The sequence below is a fragment of the Mobula hypostoma genome, chromosome 1 (genome assembly GCF_963921235.1).
Source record: "Mobula hypostoma chromosome 1, sMobHyp1.1, whole genome shotgun sequence".
Classification (NCBI taxonomy): Eukaryota; Metazoa; Chordata; class Chondrichthyes; order Myliobatiformes; family Myliobatidae; genus Mobula; species Mobula hypostoma.
Genome location: NC_086097.1, coordinates 34061710 through 34088732, shown reverse-complemented (window position 1 = coordinate 34088732; position 27023 = coordinate 34061710). Strand labels below are relative to the sequence as shown.

General features: G+C 42.1%; 1 protein-coding gene across 1 annotated transcript in view; it reads left to right on the top strand.

Moving 5' to 3' along the window:
• The window catches only part of LOC134353043 (sodium/potassium/calcium exchanger 4-like), a 349369-nt gene that overhangs the window by 175900 nt on the left and 146446 nt on the right, over positions 1 to 27023 (top strand). The window contains exon 3 of the mRNA XM_063060914.1: positions 25447 to 25523. Within this exon, the coding sequence (XP_062916984.1) occupies positions 25447 to 25523 (77 nt within the window). The remainder of the gene's footprint in view (positions 1 to 25446; positions 25524 to 27023) is intronic.

Here is a 27023-nt window from a genome sequence, read left to right as displayed (position 1 = left end):
TTTCAGTCTGTCTTGGTACGTGTGACAACAATAAACCAACACCAATACACTCCTGATTTGTCTTGTGGATGGTGAAAAGGCTTTGAGCTAACATGAAGCAAGTCACTTGCCTAAGGATATGCAACCACGAACCTGTTGTCGTAGCAGTAGTATTTATATGACTGATCTAGATAAGCTTCTGGAGTACCAATATTCTCCTCCCCCCACCTCTATTCCCCGCGCTAGCTTTTACCTCCTCTCACCTGCCTATTACTTCCTCTTGGGTCCCCTCCTCCTTCCCTCTCTCCTATTGTTCACTCTTCTCTCCTATCAGATTCCTTCTCCAGCCCTTGACCTTTCCCATCCACCTGGCTTCACCTATCACCTTCCACCTAGCCTCCTTCCCCTCACCCCACCTTTTTATTCTGGCATCTGCCCCCTTCCTTCTCAGTCCTGATGAAGGGTCTCAGTCCAAAACGTCAACTGCTTGTTCATTTCCATAACTGTTGCCTGACCTGCTGAACTCCTCCGGCATTTTGTGCATGTTGCTTTGGATTTCTAGCATCTGCAGAATGTCTCCTGTTTATAACCTCACTTCTTTTGTTTTCAGTTCCTCTATCAATAAACTAAAACATTCTATTACCCTTTTTAAGCATGTTGTTTGACCTCTGGGCGTGAAACTGTTTCCAGAAAAGGAGCTTTTGGTAGGAGGTATGGCTGGGTATATGTACACCATTTTATTCCTGGAAAATAACTATTATTTGACATGATTCACATATATACAGAGGTCTGCCACAAATTTGTTCTCGAGGAAACTTATAGCAATCAATAACTTTTTAGTTCTTAAGGTAATCGTAGGATATTGGGTTAATGCAGGAAAGTCGTTCTGAGGTGGAGACCAGCCTTGAGCTTTTCGAATATCTGACTCAGTATGAGGGGACAAATGGCCAACTTCTACTTATTTCATAGTCACCTCAAGGAACTGATACAGTAGTTAAATAGTGTCAAAGTCATTCTGGAATCACTTTCGCTGGGAATATTTATATTCAAGGATTTAATTATGAGTAATGAGGTTTATTTCAACTTTACACAGAAAGCTATTTAAAGGAACGGATCTGCCCTGGCACTGACATTAAAACTGTGATTCACCTGTGTATCCTGAGAGATGTCCTGATTTTCAGCAGGGTAGGACAGGACACAGCATGGCCTAATGTAACACTGCTAACATCATCTGTAACGTATTCTTCATAGAGTCTTCATAGTAACTGGCAGGGCAGGATGAACTGACAGTTTTCACCTGCTGGGAGTCTGCCGGCTTCTGCAAGTGTGTTGGTGTTGAGTTGTCCATGCTGTTTCCGTGGCGAGATACAGAAGTAAATTGCCAGACCTTTCTTCCATGCAGATACTGCTGCTGCCCAGGTTGGGACCCGGTCAGATTCGAACTCAGGACCTTCTGCCTCGAAGTCCAGTGCTGATGCCACTACAGCACCCGCCGGTCCTCTGCGAGTGTAGCAGCCCTCTATATAAACGGATGAGAGAAATCAACTGCCAATGGAAAAGTGAACCCTTCATTTTCCTTACATCCACCTGCTTGTATTCCAGACCCCTTCATGCATGCACTTTCTTTTAAAGAGTCGACAAATCTAATCCTGTGTGGCAGGTGTTGAACACAGCCCTGATCAGTTGGTACTTTTGGGAGAGTGATTTGGTATAGACACTGGGGAAATTGGGTGAAATTGTGATCTAGAATCTTGATTCTGCTGGAAGCACAGAATTGTTTCTGTTTAATCAAAGTTGCCTTTTCTTCTGTGTCCTGCTGCCCATTCCGCAAAAGCACATAAAATAAGCATTGCGTATCTCATTTACCTGCCCTTTCGGGGAAAGTGTTCGGTTCTATTTTAGGTAGCTCCCTAAAATGTCTGAAAAATAGCTCATTCCATCTGGACATCTTATCTTCAGGTGCAAATTATTGTTCTTTACTCAGGGCAATTTTGTACCGAGAAATTGCAACAGGAATGTTCATATTGATTTTCAGATCCCAGCACAATGATTCTTATTTAATGGTAGAAATTTCCACAGTGTTACATACAAAATAAAATGTCGCGTGCATTTCAGGTGTTCAACATCTACAACACAGGTTTATGTTTGTTCTCTCCTTAAAAGAAAGCACATGCATAAAAGGGTTTGAAATACAAGCAGGTGTGCATTTATTACATGGAGTCAGTGCACCTCTCATTAAGTCTGGCTTGGCACATTTTCTGTCTCATAATGACTGCTGGTTGATGTGTCAGTGCCTTCCAGTTTTCTCTCCGCTTTCCCAGCTGCTAGAGTAATGAGTCCAAGACACTGGCAGGTCAGCTGATTGAAGAACTGATCGTCTGCTAACTATATTGGTGAGTCTATACAGGAACCTAGCAGTCATTATTTCTACAGTTTTGGCAGAAATACTGACTAGATAAAAAATACATTTGTGGTCTCACTGCAGGTAAGCGGAGAAATTGCTGAAGGCAAAATCTTTATAAGTCCCCAGGCCACCCTCTGTTATGCTTGTTTAAGACGGGTTGGTGCTTACACTAAAGTGTACTACAGGTCACTCAAATGCATTGAGTGATTATGCCCTCCACCACACTCCCAAAGCAGACACACTATTCTGAACTCTTGTCGTTGGAAGAAATTAACAGAGGGGAAATTATTAAAGGGTACTCTCAAAACCTTCTTGAAATATTGCAATCTCGCTGGCTGAGAGCGCTCGCAGTGCAGAAAGAGCAGCCAGGCTGCCAGGGAGGATCTCAAGCCTGTGCACTGGAAGCACACAGAAGGGGCAGGAGAAGTGCACCACCTCACAACCTACCCACTTACCTGCCCTGCCCCAGCTGAGCAGAATCTGTGGTTCCCACTTTGGTCTCATCACTCAGCTTAAAAACCATAGCAATGGAGTGGATTCCAAGAGACTGTCTCAGAAGGTGAAGGAGACATCTGCAAAAACACATTCAACAAGCGTCAGATCAAATGGTGATGACACTTGTAAAATGTACCTGTCATTATTATCATCGAACTCTGGAAGTGAGGGTCATTTCATTGTTTTGACAGACTTATCTTCAGTTCCTTTTCCATTTGCTGTGTTAGTTGTGGCTCAGTGAGTAGCAGTCTTGACTATGGATCAGAAGCTTTTGGGGTTAGTCTGGGATGGTGTTCCAGTGGGAACGCTGGTCTGCTGGTGTCGATGTTTTTAGTGAACATTACAAAATTATCTGCATCCTTGGCTAGATGTCAAAGACACCATGGCAGGGGAGCTTCTCTTGGTATCCAGAACAACAGTTATCCCTCAATCAACATTTACGAAACAGATCATCCAGTATTTATATTATTGCTATTTTTGTATCTGATTCCTACTTTACAATACTTCACTGGTAGCCATTGGGCCATTCAGAAAAGAACATGAAAAATTTCCTTTAACTTCTTCAATCCTTGACCACAGACTTCATGTTCCTAATGGAAAGCCAGGTCTGGCGGAAACATCCGCCTTCGCTAGATCAGGTCTTGCAGCTATTGGTTAGGAATCCTGTACGATATATTCCTGATAGTCTGATATAATTTCTGGCAACATTCTGCAACACTATTGCTGGTATTAGGTACAATTAATGGACAGTTTATTATGTACCTCCTGTATCTAATAACGAAGCCACTGAGTGTGTGTTCTGCTCCTGTAGCCCATTCACTTCAAGGTTCACCATGGTGTGCGTTCAGAGATGCTCTTCCGCACACCATGTTGTAATGTGTGGTTATTTGAGTCACTGTCACCTTCCTGTCAGCCTGAGCCAGTCCAGCCAATCTCCTCTGATCCCTCTCATTAACAAGGTGTTTTCACCCACAAAACTGCTGCTCACCGAATGTTTCTTTTTGTTTTTTCGCACCATTCTCTGTCAACTCAAGAGACTTGTGCATGAAAATTGCAGGAGATCAGCAGTTTCTGAGATACTGAAGCCACCACATGTGGCACCAACAATCATTCCATCGTCAGAGTCACTTAGATCACATTTCTCACCCGTTCCGATGTTTGGTCTGAACAACAACTGAACCTCTTGACCACGTCTGTATGTGTTAATGCACTGAGTTGCTGCCACGTGATCGGCTGATTAGATAGTTGCATGAATAAGCAGGTGTACAGGTGTACCTAGTAGAGTGGCCACTGAGGGTATTTCTGTGAAGGAAGAAGCTGCTTTTGTCATTAGTGCTGTGGATCCATGTGCTCCACGGCAAACTTGGTTTTTCACTGATATAGGCAGCAAATCTTACAATCAGATTTGACTTGAAGACATGACAGAATGCCAATCCTAAATTAGTTTTCTGTCCTATACTCTTCGTTTTGAGTTATATTCAATACCGGGTGTTTCTGACCAGAGGATCTGTCAATATTTTTATTTTATATTAATTCCTCCAGGCACTTACTCCCTCAAAATGTTATTTTCTCCACTATTAAGTTGGAGAACTGAAAAGGTGAAGACGCCATGAAAGGTCACTCATTTTCTTAACCTATTATTTGCTGTGATATTTGTTTGAGCAGAGATTGTTTATTGAGAAGTATTTAAACATGAGCATTCTTACATCAAAATTTGCTTAAGATCCTGGGATCCTTTCTCAGAACACAGAAGTGTACAGCACATTACAGGCTCTTTAGCTCACAGTGTTGTGCTGATCATGTAACCCACTCTAGAAACTGGCAGTGCATTCCACGTGCCCATCACTCTCTGTGTAAAAAAACTTAACCCTGACATCTCTCTTGTACCTACTTCCAAGCACCTTAAAACTATGCCCCCTCGTGTTAGTCATCTCAGCCCTGGGAAAAAGCCTCTGACTATCCACACGATCAATGCCCCTCATCATCTTATGCACCTTGATCAGGTCACCTCTCATCCTTCGTCGCTCCAAGGAGAAAAGGCCAAGTTCACTCAACCTATTCTCATTTGGCACGCTCTCCAATCCAGGCAACATCCTCGTAAGTCTCTTCTGCACTCTCTCTGTAGTATCCACATCCTTCCTGTAGTGAGGTGACTTAGTTGCATTCTTAGTCGACTGTCTTCTAATTAATCTTTAGGGAAATACTGTAAAAAATCTGTTAATTATTATTCCAGAAATACTGTGATGACTATAAAGAGTATGATTCTTATTTTACTGTTTACATATTAATTGGATCTTTCTTATCAGCATGTATTTATATCTGTAAATATATCTGAACATGGAATTAATTCCATATACTGTGAGGTGGTGTATGTCTTTCCATCTTCTAAGATGATGGGCAAATCACCAATTGCATTGTGTGGGAGCAGTGTGGTGTTGCGACCAGCAGAGTTACTGCCTCACAACACCACTGAACAGGTTCTGACTTACGCTGGAGTCTGTTCTTTCTCCCTGAGGTCACGTGAGCTTCCTCCCACACCCCAAAGCCATACACGCTGTTCTACTGCGGTAAATGGGATTAAATTGGTGCATAATGCTAGACTGGTGGTGACTTTTCTGTACAGTATGACTCTGACTCCCCGGAATGGGATTTGGGTCATGCGATTCAGGGTTTATGGTCCAATCTGGGTTTGAACAACTATTGGTCAGCGGAGAATAAAACAATAACGTTCTGCATTTACATAGTGCCTTTTAATATTTATAGGATTTCTCAAAGTGCTTCGCAGGACCATAACCAAACAAAATTTGGCATCCAGCCACATGAGGATACTAGAGGGCTTGCTGAAAGTTCAGAAGGAAAATGAGAGGGGTCATTGAGAGGTCAAAGTTAAAGATAATAATCAGGGATGAAAATTTCAGCTGCAAGTAGACTGAGACAGTGGAAAAGGTGGGTGAAAGTAGGTGGCCTTAATGACAATGCGGGTCTGTGGTCTGAAGACCACTGCTGGCTCAAGTACAGCATGGTTTGGTTCGGTTTCACACTGTTGTCGGGTAAAGGAGTAGAGCTGATGACCAAGGATGAAGCTTGTGGCAAGGATAAAGGTGATGACTTGTGCCTTACTTTTCAATACTTTGCTGGAGGAGAAAGCTCAAAGTTCAAAATAAATGGGGGTTATCTAAGTATACGTATATATGTCACCATATACTGCCCCGAGATTCATTTCCTTGCAGGCACTCACAGTAAGTACAATAGAATCAATGAAAAACTACAGACAGAGACTGACAAACAACCAATGTACAAAGGAAAACAAGCTGTGTAAAAACTATAAATAAATAAATGCTGAGAATGTGAGTTGTAGAGTCCTTAACAGTTAGGTTGTGGAATTAACTCAGTTTTGAAGTGAGTGAAGTTATCCACGCGGGTTCAGGAACCTGATGGTTGAAAGGTGAGAATCGCTCATGAATCTGGTGGTGTGGGACCTTAGGCTCCTGTACCTCTTTTCCGATGGTAACAGTGAGAAAAGTGCCTGGCCTGGATGGTGGGGGTCCTTGATGATGGATGCTGCTCTGTTGTGGAAGTGCTCTTTGTCAATGTGCTCAACGGTGAGGAAGACGTTTCCTGTGATGGACTGGGCTCTATCCGCCACTCTTTATAGGCTTACCCATTTTTGGGCATCGGTGTTTCCATACCAGGCATTGATGCATCCAGTCAGGATGCTCTCCGCTGTGCATCTATAGGAGTTTGTCATCGTTTTACTTGACATGCCGAATCTGTGTAAACTTCTAACAAAGTAGAGGCCCTGTCATATCTTCTTTTAAGTGGCACTTATGCGTTGGTCCTCTGATATGATAACACTACTGACCCTCTCCTCCTCTGATCCCCTAATGAGGCCTGACTCATGAACCCTGCTTTCTTCCCCCCTTCGGTTTTGAGTGAGAGATTGTTGTTGTGGCACCATTCAAAGTCCCGAACCTTCAAGGACTGGGTTCTGGACAAGCTCTTGACGATATCATGTAGTGAAGAGGCCAAAATAAGTGATGGTGAGGCAGCAATACAGATAAGCTGGTTTTGAGTGACATTCCCAAGAGGAGTTTTTAGGTGGGAAATGAAAGGGCGGAAAGATAATTGGGGTAGAGAGTGATACAGGAAGAAAATTAAAAATACTGTTATAAAGTATCATATTAAAATACAGTATATGTGAGTTTCTGAAGTAAGCCTTTGATTTAGAAAGTTATAGGGATTGTTATACTACCTGACATAAGTAATAATGAATTCACTGCATTTACCAATGTTCCATTCCTCAATAAAATTAATAGACGCGATTTGAATCAGAAACTAAAACCACAGGGAAGGACAAGAGATTTTCAGAGATCCTCAGCAGTTAATAGAACCCCTTCAAGGTCTCTGGAGAAGACGAGGCAGCAGTTATGGCCAGCATGTTAATTGGTGTTAAGCCATAATCATGAAATATCCCCATCAATTAACTTTAGGAAATAAATGTGCATGAAATAATAAATAACTTTCTTTCGCCCTGGTTATTGATTTTTCTCCTTAAGAGAAGTACAGATGTGTGTGAGTATAACTGGTCTCCATTAAGTTACCTCATGATGTGGCAATCCAATTTCACATGGCATCTGTACAGAGTCATGCTTTCTCATAGTTGATGAGAGGGGCTTTTCTGAATGGCCGCTGCAGACTAATGGTGTGTCTCAGGGGTCGGTGTTCCTTTCACGTCATGCGGCAATGATTTGGTTGAAGAAATTGATGGCTTTTTGGCCATGTTTGCAAACGAATACAAAGATAGGTGGAGGGGTAGGTAGTGTTGAGGAAACAGAGTGTCTGCAGAAGGACTTAGACAGATCGAGCAAAGAAGAAGCAGATGCATTATAGTGTAGGGAAGTGCACAGTCATGCACTTTGGTAGAAGGAATAAAGCAGCCCAAATTTGTTCAACCTCATACCAGCTAATACTGGCAGCATCCTGGCAAACCACTTCTGCACACTTTCCAGCGCCTCCACATCCTTCCTATAACGGGGTGACCGGGAGATGCACTCAATACTTTAAATGCAGCCTAACCTCATCGAAGACCCTTGTCAGAATGGGGAAAGAGAGAAAAGAAGCTTGTTAAGCTGCAGGAAGTGTGTGAGAGCAGATGTCCTTGACAGGAAAATGGGGTAACTATGGCAATAAACTGTAAATGATGTTTTCTGGTTAATAAGTGAATGAATGATGTGGGCACGTGGCCAAGTGGTTAAGGCATTGGACTAGCGACCTGAAGGTCGTGAGTTTGAGCCCCAGCCGAGGCAACGTGTTGTGTCCTTGAGCAAGGCACTTAATCACACATTGCTCTGTGACGACACTGGTGCCAAGCTGTATGGGTCCTAATGCCCTTCCCTTGGACAACATTGGTGTTGTGGAGAGGGGGGACTTGCAGCATGGGCAACTGGTCTTCCATACAACCTTGCCCAGGCCTGCGCCCTGGAGAGTGAAGACTTTCCAGGCACAGGTCCATGGTCTCGCAAGACTAACGGATGCCTTTATTTATTATTTAAGTGAATGAGTGCAGTTGGAAAGTGAGAATATAAAGACAAGAATATATAAATTGCAAAACTGAGATCAGGAGGACATGTACACACTACCTGGCATGTTCCCTCTTGGCTGTTAGTCAATAAAGGACTCTGCCCTGCCGAGGACAAGTTTCAAGTGGTTTAGTGTACATCTGGTGGAGCTAAAGGTCTACATAGCACATGTCAACAACCATGGATCGCTATAGCTGAGTTTGGACCTCTGCAGGAGAATGGGGTTGAGAAGGAAAGTATATCAACCATGATGGGATAGCAGGACGGACTCAATGGCCAAATGACCTAGTTCTACTTCTATGTCTGCTGGTCTTCAGTGAGTTGCTGGATCACAAGCTAAGTGGAAAATGGTAAAAGAAGAAATAAGCAACTGTGCACAGATGGCCAAAAAGAATTGTTGCTTAAATTCACGGGTCTTGTTCATTATAATCCCATTACTGCTGCCCCATAAGGTATTGTTTTTGGTATAGTTTTGTCATCTTGTGGAGGATTAAGATGAGTAATTAAATGGTTTAGGATCAAGGTTGCTTTTTCATTATCCTCACAACCAGAAAACTTAGCCATCAAAGTTGGAGTGAGAAAGTTCCACGTGTACCTGTGTGGATAGAATCTTATAGTTTCATGCAGTAACAGCCTCAGCAGGATATTTCCGATGGATGCCAGCTGATGCTGCCCAAATCCTCTGCTCAAGTGCAGGGATGGGCAAGAATGACAATACAATAGGAGTACAAAGACTCTGAGTCAACTCCAGGTGTTGTACCTCCAAGAGAGACAGCGATACCGAATGTCACTGCTGGAACTCTTGGCACAACCCCATTGCTTGCCATCATGACATTATTGCCCCTCAAGTGGACAAGCTCATGGGTAAAAAGGAGAACGTGAAGGTGGCACATACAGGAATGGATAGGAGCTAAGCATCTATAATTATATAGTTCTTTGGAAATCAGTTGATGTTCAACCACAAGAAAGAGCAACTCATCTTCAGTAAATGCTTAAGAATAAATCTCTTCCCTGCAATGTTACTAGAAGTTGTCTCTGACGGCTTAACATAGACAAGCACTTGGGCACATTGCAAAAGTTGTTAAAAATAATATTAATATTATTTTTAATATTTCCTATGGTGGGAGAGTCTGAGACCGGAGGACACAGCCTCAGAATAGAGGGGCATCCTCTTAGAACAGAGGTGAGGAGGAATATCTTTAGCCAGAGAGTGGTGAATATGTGGAATTTGTTGCCACAGGCAGCTGTGGAGGCCAAGTCTTTAGGTATATTTATGGTAGAGGTTGATAGATTCTTGATTAGTCAGGGCATGAAGAGATATGGGGAGAAGGCAGAAGATTGGGGCTGAGAGGAAAATTGGATCAGCCATGATGAAATGGCGAAGCAGACTCGATGGGCCAAATGGCCTAATTCTGCTCCCTTATCTTATGGTCTAATATCACGCACATTACTGGGAGTAAAATTATTTAAGTGCCTAACATATTTGTCTAGAGCACCAAATCATTTATTTTCTCATTGATCAGTTTAATCCAAACCAATTTCTTTAATTTTCTTTGTTAATATTTCTTTAACCACCAAATATTTGTAACAGTTTATAAAGCCTTTTGTTTAATGGATGTTGGTTAGTTTGGAATTCAATCAAGTTGCAGCTGGAGTACTTTAGATTCCTCTCAGAATGTTAGCGGCTAAATGGGGTCCAGAGTCTGGGGACATGGCTTTCTCTGTACTAGTTTAATGAAGCATGCATGAGTTCCAGCTGCAATCAGTATTTCAAACAATTGCAGATCCAACATCTCCAATGGTTTTAGTAATTTTGGCATTAGTTAAATACAAACTGGGAGTTGCACTTTTATTTTGGTCAATTAATGTTAAAGGTTAATGAATAATTCTGGATTGAACACTTTGGAAAAAAAATTGCAGTTGGAAGCAGTTTTATAGTTAATAACGAAAATACGATTTAAGGAGAATCCAGTGGGGAAAAGCGGCTGTCCATAACATATACAAAGGGGCCATTGCATTTATTACTTTATGGATATATGGAGTGAAGGAAATATATACTTTTCCATTAAAGTATGTGGAGGGAGGAGAAGATGGCAGCACGACGCAGCGCGCGCGGCCTCTCCGGTGAATGATATCGTATATGTAAGTAGGATGCCTTGCACAATTCTGATTTGATGGAGACAGACTTGAGAAGCACGGAGGAACATCTGAAGAAACTTCTGAAATGCCCGCTTCACTGCTGCTGCTACTGTGCGATCGAGAATCTCCGGAGGGAAGACCGCGAATCCTCGGCTTTGCCTGTTGCTGGCGGCCGGGGTTGGGGTCGAAGCGCTCGGCAGAGAAGGTGCTCGGTGCTCGGTGTCAGAGGGCTGGTCGGAGGCTTGAGGTTTTTGGACTGTGGTCGGGAGCTTCCAGGATGCTGCATCGGCAAGTTTGCGGCGCTGGAAGCTCATGGCAAGGAGAGTTTTCTTCCTTCTCCCGTCTGCGTGAGATGATGGGACTTTCGAGAGACTTTGAGACTTTTTTTTACCATGCCCATGGTCTGTTCTTCATCAAATTATGGTATTCCTTGCACTGTTGTAACTATATGTTATACTTATGTGGTTTTTGTCAGTTTTTCAGTTTTGGTCTGTCTTGTGTTTCTGTGATATCACACTGGAGGAACATTGTATCACTTCTTAATGCATGCATTACTGAATGACAATAAAAGAGGACTGCGTGTCCTCATAATCTAATCTGATCTAATCTAATTAAGGTGAAAAAATGAACTGATAGTTCCTGTGCTCTGTTTCCTAAAGGATGACATCTTACACCTGCTTCAATACCTGATGCTTTGAATGCCCTGAATATTTTCACAGAATATTCACAACTGGATTATCTGTTTAATTAAAATTTGATAATTCTTCCATCACAATAAGCTTATGTGCTCAGAGTTCTGTGGATTTTGAATCCCACAACCTACTGACTCAGGTGAACATCTAAGTGTCATTTGTTAACCTGAGCAGGTGTGCTACTAGCCACACCAAGTCCTCAGATAACCCCAGTTGTTAAACATCAACTTCTTGCAAACACCAGTGTGGTAATGAGCAGATAACTGTCTGGAAATGCATTTCAGGTCAATAGCACTAAACTCACTGTCAGCAAGTTCAAGTTTACTGTCATCTGACTGTACATATATACAACAAGATGAAACAATGTTCCTCTGAACCACCGTGCACCCACAAAACATTCAAAAAAAAGCACATAAAATTAAATATTACCACAAATAACCTAATAAAATATCATTCAAAATGTATGCAATAAACAGTAAACAGCTCGTTGATAGAGTGGCAAGAATCAATGGTGGCAGGATATTCATTTCTTTCACAGCCTGTGGAAAGAAGCTATTACCCAGTCTGCCAGTCCTAGTCTTGGTGCTCATGCACCTCTTTCCTGATGGTAGGGGGTCAAAGAGATTGTGGGATGAGTGGCAGGGATCCTCAACAATGCTTAGGCCTTTCTTCTACAACACTCCCGATAAAAGTCACAAATGGCAGGATGGAGACCGCGTTGGTCGTCTCTTGCAGTTTTTACTAACCGCTGTAGGATCATGCAGGCCAATGCCTTGCAGCATCCATACAATACAATGATGCAGCCAGACAGGACAATCATGATGGTGCTCCTGTAGAAAGTTACCAGAATGGTGCTGGGAGCCTTGCATGCCTTAATCTCCTCAGAAGGTGCAGATGCTGCTGTGCCTTCTTAACTAATGAGGAGGTGTTGTGGGTCCAGGTAAGATCATCCATTATGAGCATACCAAAAGACTATGTGGTCTTCACTCTCTCCATGGTAGCGCCATTGATGTGCAGTCCAAAGTGGCTGACCTGCATCTTCCTGAAGATCACAACCATCTCTTTTGCCTTGTCCACATTGAAACTCAGGTTGTTGTTTTTACAAAGTTTGACAAGCCTCTCTATCTTATTTCTGTATGCCAATGCATCATTTTTGCCAATGAGACCAACACTGTTGTATCATTTGCAGACTTGATGATGGTAGAAGGTAAGGAAACGTCCACTAACTGTCCTTTGTCTATCCTGTCTGTGATTTCCTCGAAGAATTCCAACACATTTGTATGGCAAGAATTTCCGTTAAAGAAACCATGCTGACTTTGGTCTATTTTATCATCTGTCTCCAAGTACCTGGAAACCTCATCCTTAATAATAGAGTCCAAAATCTTCCCAACCACTGAAGTCTGGTTAAGTAGCCAATAATTTCCGTTCTTTTGCCTTCCTCTGTTCTTAAAGAGTGGAGTGACATTTGTAATTTTCCTATCCTCTGGAACCATGCCAGAACCTAGTGATTCTTGAAAGATCATTACTTACGTCTCCACCCTCTGTTCAGCTACCACTTTCAGAACCTTGGGTTACATATATTTTCCATCTGGTCCAGGTGACTTCTCTCCCTTCAGGGTTTTCAGCTTCCCAAGCCCCTTCTCCATGGTAATAGCAACAACATGCACTTCTGTCCCCGGCACTCTCGAATTTCTGGCATACTATTAGTGTCTTCCACAATGATGACTGACCCAAAATATTTATTAAGTATGTCCACCATTTCTTAGTCCTCTATTACTACCTCTCTAGCTTCATTTTCCAGCGGTCGATAGATATCCATTCTTACGGCTGTTATTCTTTAAGTATCTGAAATAACTTTTGGTATCCTCTGTTGTACTATTGACTAGCTTATCTTCGAATTTCATTTTTTCTCTTTATGGTTTTCCATTGCCTTCTGTTGGCTTTTAAAAGCTTCCCAATTCTCTAACTTCTACAGTATTATATGCTCTCTCTTTTTCTTTTATGCTGTCTTTGACTTCCTTGTCAGCCAGGGTTGATTCGTCCTTCTTTGGAATACTTCTTCATCTTTAGGATATACCTATCCTGCGCTTTCTGAATTGCTCCCAGAAACTCCTGCCTCCGTCATCGCTGCTAGTACTGTATCTCCTTCCAATTAACTTTGGCCAGCTCCCCTCTCATGCCTCTGTAATTCCCTTTACTCCACTGTAATATTGATACATCTAACTTTATCTTCTCTCTCTCAAACTGCAGGGTGAATTTTTGACCACTGACTCCTTTGGGGTCCTTTATCTTTAGGTGCTTTATCTAATCTAGTTTATTACAGGAGGAAATAGGTTCAATGGTACCTTTCAAAACTGAGCTCCTACTTGAATTGGGGAGAAAAAATTTGGATGACAAGTGAAAAATGATTGATTCTTTCATAGCTTTTCTTCTCAATAAATCAGAAAAAAATCTGTTCAGTTATCAGAAAATCAGACATGCGCTATGTAACACTGACAATAACATAAAATTTTACTCCGAAAACCCCAGCTTTGTTGTGTGAAGTGCCATTATGATCCCTTCTGGAAAATTTAAATCTACATTTTTCAGTTAATTTTGACTTTACATATCATCTCTCAAAGTGCTGTGCCTGCATGCTTTTGATTCTTTCTGGACCCTACTCACAATGCCTTCTGATTGCTTGTTTATCTTTTCTGATCAAAGTAATTCAGTTCTTATTTTCTTCATTTTAAATGTTGAGAAGTTCGATATCCCTGAGTCAGTTACAAGACAACAGAGAGCACTGAAAAAAAGTGTTGTAGCAGTAGAAAACGCTTACCTTTATTGTTTTCACTGATAAATAAATGGCGGTTATTGCATGAGAAGTGGTTCTAATCCAAATTATTGCTGTTCATGCTTGTAAGTAGAACTAGCAGTCTGCGGTCTCCCTGTAGGATTCATTGGCCTATTTTTGTCCGTTGCAGAATGTGATGAGTACAACGAAAATATTAGGTTTGCCTCATAAATTAAACTCCTTTTTTGTCTGTTGATCCAGCTGACTTGCTGTTTGAATAATCATCAATTAGAACTATCACTGCAATATTCTGCTCAATTTCAGAGCTTTCTCTGTGATCGATTCTGAAATACAAAAAGAGTATCATGCACTTCAGTGAACGCTTGATTTCATTCCAATGGTGTTTCTGGGCAGAATGGAAACAAAAGAACATACTTGATATATTTTCCCCCAGATTATATTCTGAGTTCCTTCTGTAATTACATTAAAGTTATGGTCATGTCTGAAAATCTGAAGAAATTTTGTTAAACTCAATAGGATCAGTCAATTGAAATAATCTTTTCTTTTTTTTGTAATTTTTTTTTTATTGAAGTTCATCATCAGACAAATTTTCCCATAAGATGTATTTCAGATACTGTACATGATTTCAAGTTTTCTGGCCCCCATCATCTCATTTTTACTATGGATGTCCAATCTCTATACACTTCCAACACCCACCAGGAAGGACTCAAAGCTCTTTGTTTCTTTCTGGACACCAGATCCAACCACTCCACCTCCACTCTGCTCCACCTAGCAGAACTTGTCCTCACGCTTAATAATTTCTCCTTTGGCTACTCCCACTTCCTTCAAACAAAAGGTGGAGCCATGGGCACTGATATGGGTGCCAGCAATACCTGCCTATTTGGCAACTACGTGGCACGGTCTATGTTCCTAGCCTACCCTGGAGGCCATCCTGCACTTCCCCTATGCTACATCAATGACTGTATTGCTGCTGCTTCCTGCACCCATGACTTCATCCACTTTGCTTCCAACATCCACCCTACCCTCAAATTTACCCGGTCCATTTCCGACACCCTCCTCCCCTTTCTCAATCTCTCTGTTTCTGTCTCTGGAGACAGCTTATCTGCTGATGTCTATTAAAAACCCACGGACTCTCACAGCTACCTGGACTGTACCTCTTCCCCCGTTACTTGAAAAAATGCCATCCCCCTTCTCTCAATTCCTCCGTCTCCACCGCATCTGCTCTCAGGATTAGGCTTTTCATTCCAGAACAAAGGATATGTCCTCTTTCTTCAAAGAAAGGGGCTTCCCTTCCTCTACCATCAACACTGCCCCTACACCTCCTCCCTCACTACCACTTAGGGCCCCGAACAGTCCTTTCAGGTGAAGCGACACTTCACCTCTGAATCTGTTGAGGTCATATATTGTGTCTGGTATTGCTGGTACAGTCATTTGTATATCGGTGAGACTCGACATAGACTGGGAGACCACTTCTCTGAGCACCTATGCTCTGTCTGCCAGAAAAAGCAGGATCTCCCAGTGGCCACCCATCTTAATTCCACTTTCCATTCCCATTCTGCTATGTCTATCCATGGCCTCCTCCACTGTCATGATGAAACCACACTTAGGTTGGAGGAACAACACCTTATATTCCGTCTGGGTAGCCTCCAACCTAATGGCATGAACATCGATTTCTCGAACTTCCGGTAATGCCCCCCCTCACCATTCCTCATTCCCATTTCCCTCTCTCCCCTTACCTCTTTTCTTTAAAAAGCCTAGCTCTAGTGCTCCTCCCCACTTCTCTTTCTTCCATAGCCTTCAGTTCTCTCCTATTAGACTCCCCCTTCTCCAGCTCTGTATCTCTTTCGCCAATCAACTTCCAGATATTTACTTCATCCCTCTCCCCTCCCGGTATCACCTATCACCTTGTACTTCTCCCTCCCCTCCCCCCATCTTTTAATTCTACCCCTCATCTTTTTTCTCCAGTCATGCTGAAGAGTCTCGGCCGAACCGTCAACTATATTCTTTTCCGTAGATGCTACCTGGCCTGCTGAGCTCCTCCAGTATCTGGTGTGTGTTGCTTGGATTTTCAGCATCTCCAGATTTTCTCTTGTCTATGATAGGATCAGTAGTTCTACTTTAATAGACCACTAAGTTGAAGAAAATTATGATGATCTTACCACAAATGATAACTGCATACTTTCTCTTGTCAGACAGTTGTAAAAACAAAATAGAAAGACACTAAATATCAGTTTTCTTTGCATTCCATCCCTATCCAGGGCAATAGTAAAGATGGGCGTAATTGTAATGTGATTCAAGACAATCACAGAAGGTGATGTCAGAGCTAGATTTTGTTTTAACACAGTGGTGGCTGTGTGGAATGTGCTGCAAGAGCTGGCGGTAGAGGCTTTTCCATGAGGGACATTTAAAAGTCTCTTAGATAGGCAAATGGATGAAAGAAAAATGGAGAGCCATATGGGAGGGAAGGATTAGATTAGACTGAGAGGAGGCACAACATTATAGGTTGAAGGGCCTGTACTGTTCTATGTTCTATTTAATGTCACATGGCACAATAAGTCTACCAAGACCCACAGGGATCATTGAGGGAAAGATCAAAGTACATATATGCCACATATGCAAACCTGAGATTCATTTTTGCAGGCATACTCCATAAATTCACAATAGAATAATAACCATAATAGAATCAATGAAAGGCGACACCAACTGGGCATTCAACCAGGGTGCAAAAGACAACAAACTGAGCAAGTACAAAAATAAAGAAATAATAGGAATAAATAAACAAGCAACAAATATCAAGAGCATAAGATGAGGAGTCCTTGATAGTGAATTCATAGGTTTTGGGAACATTTTAGTGATGAGGCAAGTGAAGTTGAGTGAAGTTATTTCCTTTGGTTCAAGAGCCTGATGGTTGAGGGCTAATAACTGTTCCTGAATCCTGAGGCTCCTATGCCTTCTTCCTGATAGCAGTGGTGAGACAAGAGCATGAGCTGAGTGGTGGGAGTCCCTGATGTTGGATGCTGCTTTCCTGCAACAATGCTCCATGTAGATGTGCTCAATAGTGGGAGGGGGGTCTTTATCTGTGATGGACTGTGCTATATCTACTACGTTTTGTTGGAGTTTCCATTCAAGGGCATTGGTGTTTCCATACCAGGCTGTAATGCAGCCAGTCAATATATTGTCCACCACACATCTATAGAAGTTTAAGTGTCACACTGAATCTTCGCAAACTACTAAGGAAATAGAGGTGCTGCCATACTTTCTTCGTAATGGCACTTACATGCTGGGCCCAGGACAGGTCCTCTGAAATGATAACACCAAGGAATTTAAAGTCACTGACCCTCTCCACCTCTCATCCTCTGATGAGGACTGGCTTTTGGACCTCTTTTTCCCTCCTCCTGAAGACAATTATCAGCTCTTGCTGACATTGAGTAAGAGGTTGTTGTTAATGTACCACACAGCCAGAATTTCAATCTCCCTCCTATATGCTGATTCATCACCACTTTTGTTTCAGTTTATGATAATGGTATCATCCGCAAACTTGAAAATCGCATTGGAGCTGTGCTTAGCCAAACAGCCATAAGTGTAAAACAAGTAGAGAAGGGAGCTAAGCACACAGCCTTGTAGTGCATCTGTGCGATGGAGACTGTGGAAGAGATATTGTCGCCGATCTGAACTGACTGGGGTCTGCAAGTGAGGATATCGAGGATCCAATTGCACAATGAATTATTGAGGCCAAAGTCTTGAAGCTTATTAATTGGTTTGGATGAGTTCATATGCCGCCACAGAGGTGGAAAGTTATTAACACAAGAGATTCTGCAATGCTGGAAATCTACAGGGGCATGATGAGAGCATCCTGACTGGTTGCATCACTGTCTGGTAGGTGAACTGTACTTCCCTTAATCTCAGGATTCTGCAGAGAGTGGTGCGGACAGCCCAGCGCATCTGTAGTTGTGAAGAGGACAGTTACAAGGACAGGTGTGTTAAAAGGGCCTGTAGAATCGTTGGGGACCCGAGCCACCCCAACCACAATCTATTCCAACTGCTACCATCTGGGAAGTGGTACCGCAGCATAAAAGCCAGGACCAACAGGCTCTGGGACAGTTACTTCCACCAGGCCATCAGACTGATGATTTCACGCTAAACTTAAGTGTACTCTGTATTATATTGACTGTTCTATTTATTATAAATTATTATAAGTTTTATGATTGCACATTGCACATTTAGTTGGAGACATAACGTAAAGATTTTTACTCCTCATGTATGTGAAGGATGTAAGAAAGAAAGTCAATTCAATTCAATTCACAGATCCAGATGGAATTCAGCAGGTCAGGCAGCATCTACAGAGTAGAATAAATATTTATGTTTCAGGCTGACACTTCATTAGGAGGAAATTTTGAATGTTTATTCCCTTTCATAGATGCTACTTGACCTGCTGAGTTCCTCCAGCATTTTGCTTGTGCTGTAGATGGAGAATTTACTTCTTGTGTTGAATAAATTTGGATTATAAGGTCAGTGTCAATAATAGTAGACATGAAACTAGCTGGCTGGCATAAAAACGTCTGCTTCACCAGAGACAGCTTATCCTCCAAAGTCTATCATAAACCAACGGACTACTTAAGTTGGAGGAACAGCACCTTATATTCCATTTGGGTAGCTTCCAACCTGAGGGCATAAAAATTGATTTCTCAAACTTCCAGTAATGCCTCCACTCCCCCACTTCACCATTTCCCAACCCCTTGTCCCTCTCTCATGTTATCTCCTTGCCCACCCATCGCCTCTCTCTAGTGCTTCTCTCCCCATCCCCCCCCCCACCTTTCTTCTATCTTCCATGGCCTTGTATCTCCTTCACCAATCAACTTCCTAGCTCCTTGCTTCATCTCTCCCCCTCCAAGTTTCACCTATCGCCTTGCATTTCACTCTCCCCTCCCCCCCACCTTTCAAATCTGCTCCTCAGCCTTTTCTCTCCAGTCCTGCTGAAGGGTTTCGTCCTGAAATGTCGACTGTACATTTTTCCATAGATGCTGCCTGGCCTGCTGAGTTCCTCCAGCATTTTGTGTGGATTGCTTGGAGTACTGTGTTCAGTCCTGGTCACCTCACTACAGGATACTATAGATACTATACTGTAGATACCACAGAGAGGGTGCAGAGGAGATTTACAAGGACGTTGCCTGGACTGGAGAGCGTGCCTTATGAGACTAGGTTGAGGGAACTTTGCCTTTTCTCCTTGGAGCAACAGAGGATGAGAGGTGATGTGATGGGGATGTATAAGATGATGAGAGGCATTGATCATGTGGATAACCAGAGGCTTTTTCTCGGGGCTGTAATGACTAACATGAGGGGGCATAGTTTTAAGGTGCTTGGAAGTAGGTAGAGAGGGGATGTCAGGGGTAAGTTTTTCACTCAGAGAGTGGTGGGTGCATGGAATGCACTGCTAGTGATGATGGTAGAGGCAGATACAATAGGGTATTTTAAGAGACTTTGAGATAGGTACATGGAGCTTAGGAAAATAGAGGGCTGTGCGGTAGGGAAATACTCGGCAGTTTTTACAGTCGCTTACATGGTCAGCACAATATTGTGGGCCGAAGGGCCTGTAATATTTCTATGTTCTATGACTACCATATGAACACCGCAAACATCCAGGAGTAATTATGGATGGATATTATATGCTGGCCTTGTCAGCAATGTATTGATCCAGTGAGTGAAAGAAAGATAAAACATGATGGCTATGAAGCAACACACACAAAATGCTGGAGGAACTCATCTATGGAAGGGAATAAACAGTTAATGTTTCTGGCTGAGTCCTTTGATCAGGAATGGAAAGGAAGGTGGAAGATACTAGAATAAGAAGGGGGGGGAGGGGAAGGAGTACAAACTCAAAGATGATAGGTGAAGCCAGGTGGTTGGGGGCGGGCTTTGAAGTAAGAAGCTGGGAGGTGATAGGTGGAAAAGGTAAAGGGCTAAGGAGCAGGAATCTGATAGGAGAGTGGAGTGGACCATGGGAGGAAGACAGAAAGGAGTGGCACTGGGGAAGGTGATAAGCAGGTGAGAAGAATAGGTAAGGGGGAAATGCAGAAGGAGGAGGAGGAAAATTTACTGGATGTTGGAGAAGTTGATGTTTATGCCATCAGGTTGAATGGTTCCTAGCTGTAATATAAGCTGTTGCTCCTCCAACCTGAGAGTGGCTTCATCATGGTGTAACAGGACTGACATGTCGGAATGGGAATGAGGATTGGAACTGAAATGAATGACCACTGGAAAAGCTTGCTTTTTGAGGATGGAGCAAAGGTGCTCGACAAACCCGTGCCCATTTTACATTGGGTCTCACGTTGTAGAGAAGGCAGCGTGGGGAGTGCCAGATACAGTAGAGAACTCCATAGATGTGCAGTGAAGTGTTACCTCACCTGGAAAGACTGATGGGCAATGAATGGAGGTGATGGAGGAGGTGAATGGGCAGGTATAGCACTTCTGCCTCTTGCAGTGATAAGTAGCAGGAGGGAGATTAGGGTGGAGGGATGAGCAGACAAGGGAATCATGGAGGATTCTTGTGGAAAACAGAAAGTGGGAAGGCGAGAGGTATAGGTACGTTTGATAGTAGGGTCCCTTTGAAGATAGTGGAAGTTGCGGAGAATGGTATGTTGAATATGGAGGCTCCTAGATGCTGCCTGACCTGCTGAGTTCCTCCAGCATTGTGTGTGTGTTGCTCAGGATTTCTAGCATCTGCACAATCTCCTGTGTTTATGCCTATCAAGCTGTTATAATGCAGCCAAAAGTAGCGCAGCCAAGATATAAACTGTCAGTGGTAAAGTTTTATATGATTTTTTTTCCCAATAGACAATACTGACCAACAAAATGGCTTTAATCACTGTAAATTTATTTAAACCATTTATTTTAGCAGCTCCAGTCGTGTTTTTATCTTTTAAGTAATAGTATGAATTTAAGACCCAGAGATTTTCACAGATTAACAACTGTGTTCAAAGCTTTCAGATGTCTAGTGATTATTCTACTGTGTTGTGAATTTTCAACAAAGGAATTGGAACTGTTTGTAAAAAAAAAATATTTCAAACAACAAAATACCAGCAATGCTGAATATGTGAAATGATTGAAAAAATTGCTGGAAAACTCAGCAGGTCAGGCAATATCTGTGACAAAGCATATTTAAAGTTTCAGCTTGATTCCTTTCTTTAGAATGCTTTGCCAATGAACGGTTATCAACCTGAAATATTCCCTCTGTTTCATTCTCTTCAGGTGCAGTCTGACCTGCAAAATATTGCCAGCTTTTCCTGTTCTAGTTGCAAATGTTGTTTCCTTTGTCAGCAAATTCGGAACACTATGATCTTAAAATGAAGGAACAGCGACTGTGTATCTGTCATAGATTAATGAATGGAAGCTTTTTCTAAAATTAGGCAAATTCTTAAAGTCATTTTAGAAACAAATGTTCTTCCAATGGCTCAATCTGTAACCTCTGTACCATGTATTACTGAGCAGTAAGCAATGTTCCCTGTGTTTTTGTTAAACCTGCGCAGACCAACCATTGCTCTGAGCTGGAAATTGTTTCATGGCCTGAAGACTGCACAGCACTTTAATAAAACATTATAGAAAAGAAAATTCCAGCTGAATGGCAAGGAAGGCTATGTGCATGGGAGCATTTCAGTTACGGCGCAACTACACACCTGCACAACTCAAATGGAACAGTGGCTGCAAGGTGTGATCCCTAGGTTGGGATATTAATAATATTAATATTAAAGAGGATACCAAAAGTTTCATCAGATAGATAAAGTGTAAAAAAGAGGTGAGAGTGGTTATCGGACCGCTGGAAAACAATGCTGGAGAGGTAGTAATGGAAATGGCGGATGAACTGTATAAGTATTTTGCATCAGTCTTCACTGTGGAAGACACTAGCAGTGTGGTGGAAGTTCCAGGGGTCAGGGGTTCTGGGTATGTAAAGTTACCATTACTAGAAAGAAGATTCTTGAGAAACTGAAAGGTCTGAAGGTGGATAAATCACCTGGGCCAGATGGTCTACACCCCAGGGTTCTGCAGGAGGTGGCTAAAGAGATTGTGGAGGCATTAGCAATGATCTTTCAAGAATCACTAGATTCTGGTATGGTTCTGGACGAGTGGAAAATTACAAATGTCAACCCATTCTTCAAGAAGGGAGAGAGGTAGAAGAAAGGAAACTATAGGCCAGTTAGTCAGACCTCTGTGGTTGGGAAGATGTTGGAGTCAATTATTAAGGATGAGCTGTCCGGGTACTTGGAAGCACATGATAAAATAGGCCATAGTCAGCATGGTTTCCTCAAGGGAAAATTTTGCCCAACAAATCTGTTGGAATTCTTTGAAGAAATAACAATCAAGATAGAGAAAGGAGAATCGCTTGATGTTGTGTACTTGGATTTTCAGAAGGTCTTTGACAAGGTGCCACACATGAGGCTGCTTAACAAGTTATGAGCCCATGGTATTACAGGAAAACTTCTAGCATGGATAAAACCGTGACTGATTGGCAGGAGGCAAAGAGTGAGAATAAAGGGAACCTTTTCTGGTTGGTTGCCAGTGAATAGTGGTGTTCCACGGGGGTCTGTGTTGGGATCGATTTGATTTGAATGATGGAGTTGATGACTTTGTTGCAAAATTTGCAGATGATATGAAGATTGGTGGAGGAGCAGGTAGTTTTGAGCAGGTAGAGAGGCTACAGAAGGACAGACAGGTTAGGAGAATGAAGTGGCAGAGGAATACAATGTTGGGAAGTGTTTTTCATGCACTTTGGTAGAATAAGTGAAAGGGTAGACTATTTTCTAAATGGAGAGAAAATTTTAAAAACTGAGGCACAAGTGCATTTGGTAGTCCTTGTGCAGGACCCCTAAAGGTTAATTTGCAGGTTAAGGTGGTGGTGAGGAAGGCAAATGTGATGTTAGTATTCATTTAGGGAGGACGAGAATATAAAAACAAGGATGCAATGTTGAGACTTTATAAAGGACTGGTGAGGCCTTGCTTGGAATGGTGTGAACAGTTTTGGGCCCCTTTTCTTAGAAAGGATATGCTGAAGCTGGAGGGGATTCAAAGGAGGTTCACAAAATGATTCCAGGATTGAATGGCTTGTCGTATGAGCAGTGTTTGATGGCTTGGGGCCTGTATTCATTGGAATTCAGAAGAATGATGGGGTGACCTCATTAAAACCTATCAAATGGTGAAAGGCCATGTTAGAGTGGACGTGGAGAGGATGTTTTCTATGGTGGGAAAGTCTAAGACCAGAAGACCCAGCCTGAGAATAGAGGGGCGTTCTTTTTAAAACAAAGATGAGGAGGAATTTCTTTAGCCAGAGAGTGATGAATCTGTGGAATTCTTTGCCACAGGCAGCTGTGGAGGCCAAGTTAAGGCAGAGGTTGATAGATTCGTGATTGGTCAGGGCATGAAGGAATACGGGGAGAAGGCAGGAGATTGGGGATGAGAGGGAAATGGATCAACCATGATGAAATGGTGGTGCAGACTCGATGGGCCAAATGGCCTAATTCTGCTCCTATATCTTATCACCTTATTCACAACACAGATAGCTTCTTTGTCATTTTAAAAATTGATGGATTTATGTTGGCAAGTCTCAACTCATGCCTGGTCAGTGTGTTATTATGTGTGTACATAATAAATAACTTCAGTTCCCAATGTGCAATGCGGGCAGTTCACCCGGAACCAGAAGTGACATTGGGGAGCAGGTTGCACGTGTTCAGGTCGAGCTGAAGCCATGAACTGTTCGTAGAGGATCGTGTTCAGCTGGAAGCCATTAACTGTCAATAGATATGTGCTTGCATTTTACCCACAGTTTGTCTTTATTAAGAACAAACATAACAGTTGGGTAATCACAATCAAATCAGTAAATGGTCACAACAATTACCTCGGTGGTTCTAGTTTAGAAAGAGGAGAAATAATACAGATTGTTTGCCACTTGACTCTACTGCATGCCAGATTAAAATAGTATCATGTCAAGTAATCAGCTTGGAATTTCACTGATTATGTTCACACAGAATACAAGCAGATGAAAGTCATATTACATGAAATCTGCCCTCTGAAATATTGATCAAGAGGCCTGGTTTGGGGTTTGTAACCTCACAGCTTGATTCCCATCAAGTTGTAAAGATACTGTCAGTATCACTCACCCAGCTATGTAGTAGAGTTGAAATTAACAGTGTCCATACCCCACTTTCATTGTTTTAACCTTGTCCAAATGTACAGTTGTTTGAGTTGATCAAGCCTTGGCAACAAGAGGAGAGAGTTCTATCTTCCTTGCAAAATCGCAATTTGTAAAGCAACATCAACAAAGGCAAACTCATCAAAATTTAACTGGACAGTCATTCAGGGAAGACATCCTGACTGCATAGATGTGTTTTCAGCCAGAATTAGACAAGAATTATTCATCCTGGATAATACAAATAGCTGTATTCAAATTGGTGTCTAGCCATAGGGATTGCTGGGATGCCTCATGTACTCTTGCATTTAAAGTTCTGACCTAATTTTTTCAGTTGTTTCCTTGCTCTTCTATCTCCAAAAGTCTAGCAGTTGATTTGATTATTTTATTTTACCAACTTGGTTACCTCCAAGTTGTCCTTGTATTCCTTTTAATCCTTTCAAAGATGCAGTACACATTAGTCTTCACAATATGATTTTGCAGATTCATTTGATTCTGCAAGTTAAAGAACTTGTTTAATTTATGTTTTTATCGTAACTGTTGCAAATCTGATGCTATGCTCCTGTGACGCTGCTGCAAGCAAGATTTTCATTGCCCCTGTGTAATCAGGCATATGACAGTAAACTCAACTTTGACCTTGGTGACATTGAATGTAATCTCCAATTTATTATCATTGCACCAGAGAGTAAGTCTCCTCTGTGCCAGTGTTGCTTAATTTTGCAAACTGAATGCAAGTGCTCAAACTGTCCAGCAGATTTCCAACTCCCAGAACAAGTGGAAACTCTTATGTGGCATCAATTACCATTCACAACTGTAGACCGTCGGTTTGGAGTGCATATAAATACGAACTGCATATTTGAAACATAGTTTGCTTTATCAAAAATGAGTGTGTTTCCAGTCAAGGCACTCAGCCCTAGTGCAGATAGACAGAGAGCTTCTCTAAAAACCAACAGAAGTCTAGTATGTCTTTTATAAAGGTTAGTGCTTTGATTTACTGAAGCTTGTTCCAAGCAGATGTTAATGGTTCATCTTCAGCCCGTTTATTTCAGAAATACATCTTGTGATAACATTGGTCCTGTTTTTGTGATGTTCCTTAGAATATTTGTGCAATCTCCTATAGTTCTTTCATATCTTGAAAAGCATTTCTGAGGATGCTTTACATTCTTTGACGCCTGTTGTTCTATTTACAGCTATCCATGAATTTCCAAGTGATCTATTTACCAATAAGGAAAGGCAACATGGAGGAGTATTACTTCATATAGCAGGGGTAAGTAAAATTACACAGATTTTCTTTTGGAATTGTCTTGTCTTTTGCCTGTTACACAGCTAGCATTTAGGGCAGCAATGAAGTCCCTCCATTGGTGCTCAGAGCCTCTTTCATTGTGCCAGTAGCTTCGTCTCGGTTTTCACTACTGTCAGTCATGTAAGCCCCAGGTGAAAACTCAGTAATACCATCACACTCAGATGTAGAAGGAGTCTTCATTTCTCTTTCCGTAACAATTTTGTTTTACCACTCAGGGTTGTTAGCTCTGAGCTGAACCCCGAACCTGGAGGACCAGTGGACCACTCTTAATTATCCTCTACCCTTCAACCTGTTTGGCATACGTGAACCTGCTGAGAGCTAGAGCACAAAGCCCTGACCTGAATTGGGTAATTGAAGAAAAATGAGCAGTGAGAGACTTGAGGGAGGTTAAAGGGCCTACTCCTGTTTCTATTAAATTTTTTAATTGCTCTGCTGCATTATCTAGCTCCTTTCTAAATCTCACTCTGCTGAATGTTCTCTTCACATTTTTAAAATATGTGGAGTTATTTGCACATTTATTTAACTGTGTAGCTAACCTGTTAAAATTTCTATTCATACAATTCTTCCCATGGTCCACATCAGTACCAATGACGTGAGTAGGAGAGGTGATGAGGTCCTGCAAAGTGAGTTCAAGGAGTTAGGTGCTAAGCTAAAGGACAGGACCTCCAGTGTTGTGATCTCAAAATTGCTACCTGTGCCGTGTGCTAGTGAGACCAGAAATAGAAAGATCATACAAGTTTAACATGTGTCTAAGGAGATGGTGCAGGAGAGAGGGTTTTAGATTTTTAGATCATGGGCTCTCTTCCCTGATATCCTAGTGAGAAGGTTTGCTAGTGCAGCACAAGGTGGTGGGGAAGGGGTGGTTTAAACTAGAGTTGCAGGGGGATGGGAAACAGAGCTCCAGGGAAGATAGTGGAGTAGTTGTGGAGAAAGATGGTGTTAAGCCTACATACAAAGTCAGGAATTGAAAGGTGGGACTAGTGATCTGAGTTATGTATATTTCAATGCAAGGAGCATTGCAGGAAAGGGATGGATGGGAAAGAGTTTGTTAAATGCATTCAAGAAGGTTTCCTTAATCAGTACATAGAGGTACTAGATCTCCTATTAGGGAATGAGACGGGTCAGGTGACAGATATTTGTAGCGGGGAATACCTTGCATCTTGTGATCATAATGCCATCAGTTTCAAGATAATTATGAAGAGGGATGAGTCTAGTCCTTGGGTTGAAATTCTAAATTGGACAAAGGCCAATTTTCGTGGTATCAGATAGGATCTGACAAGTGTGGATTGGGACAGGTTATTTTCTGGGAAAGGTGCACTTGGTAAATGGGAGGCGTTCAGAAGTGAAATTTTGAGAGTACAGAGTTTGTATGTTCCTGTCAGAAGAAAAGGCAAGGATAATAGGGCACCTTGGCTTTCAAGAGATATTTAGGCCATGGTTAAGAAAAGGAAGGAGGTGCAGAGC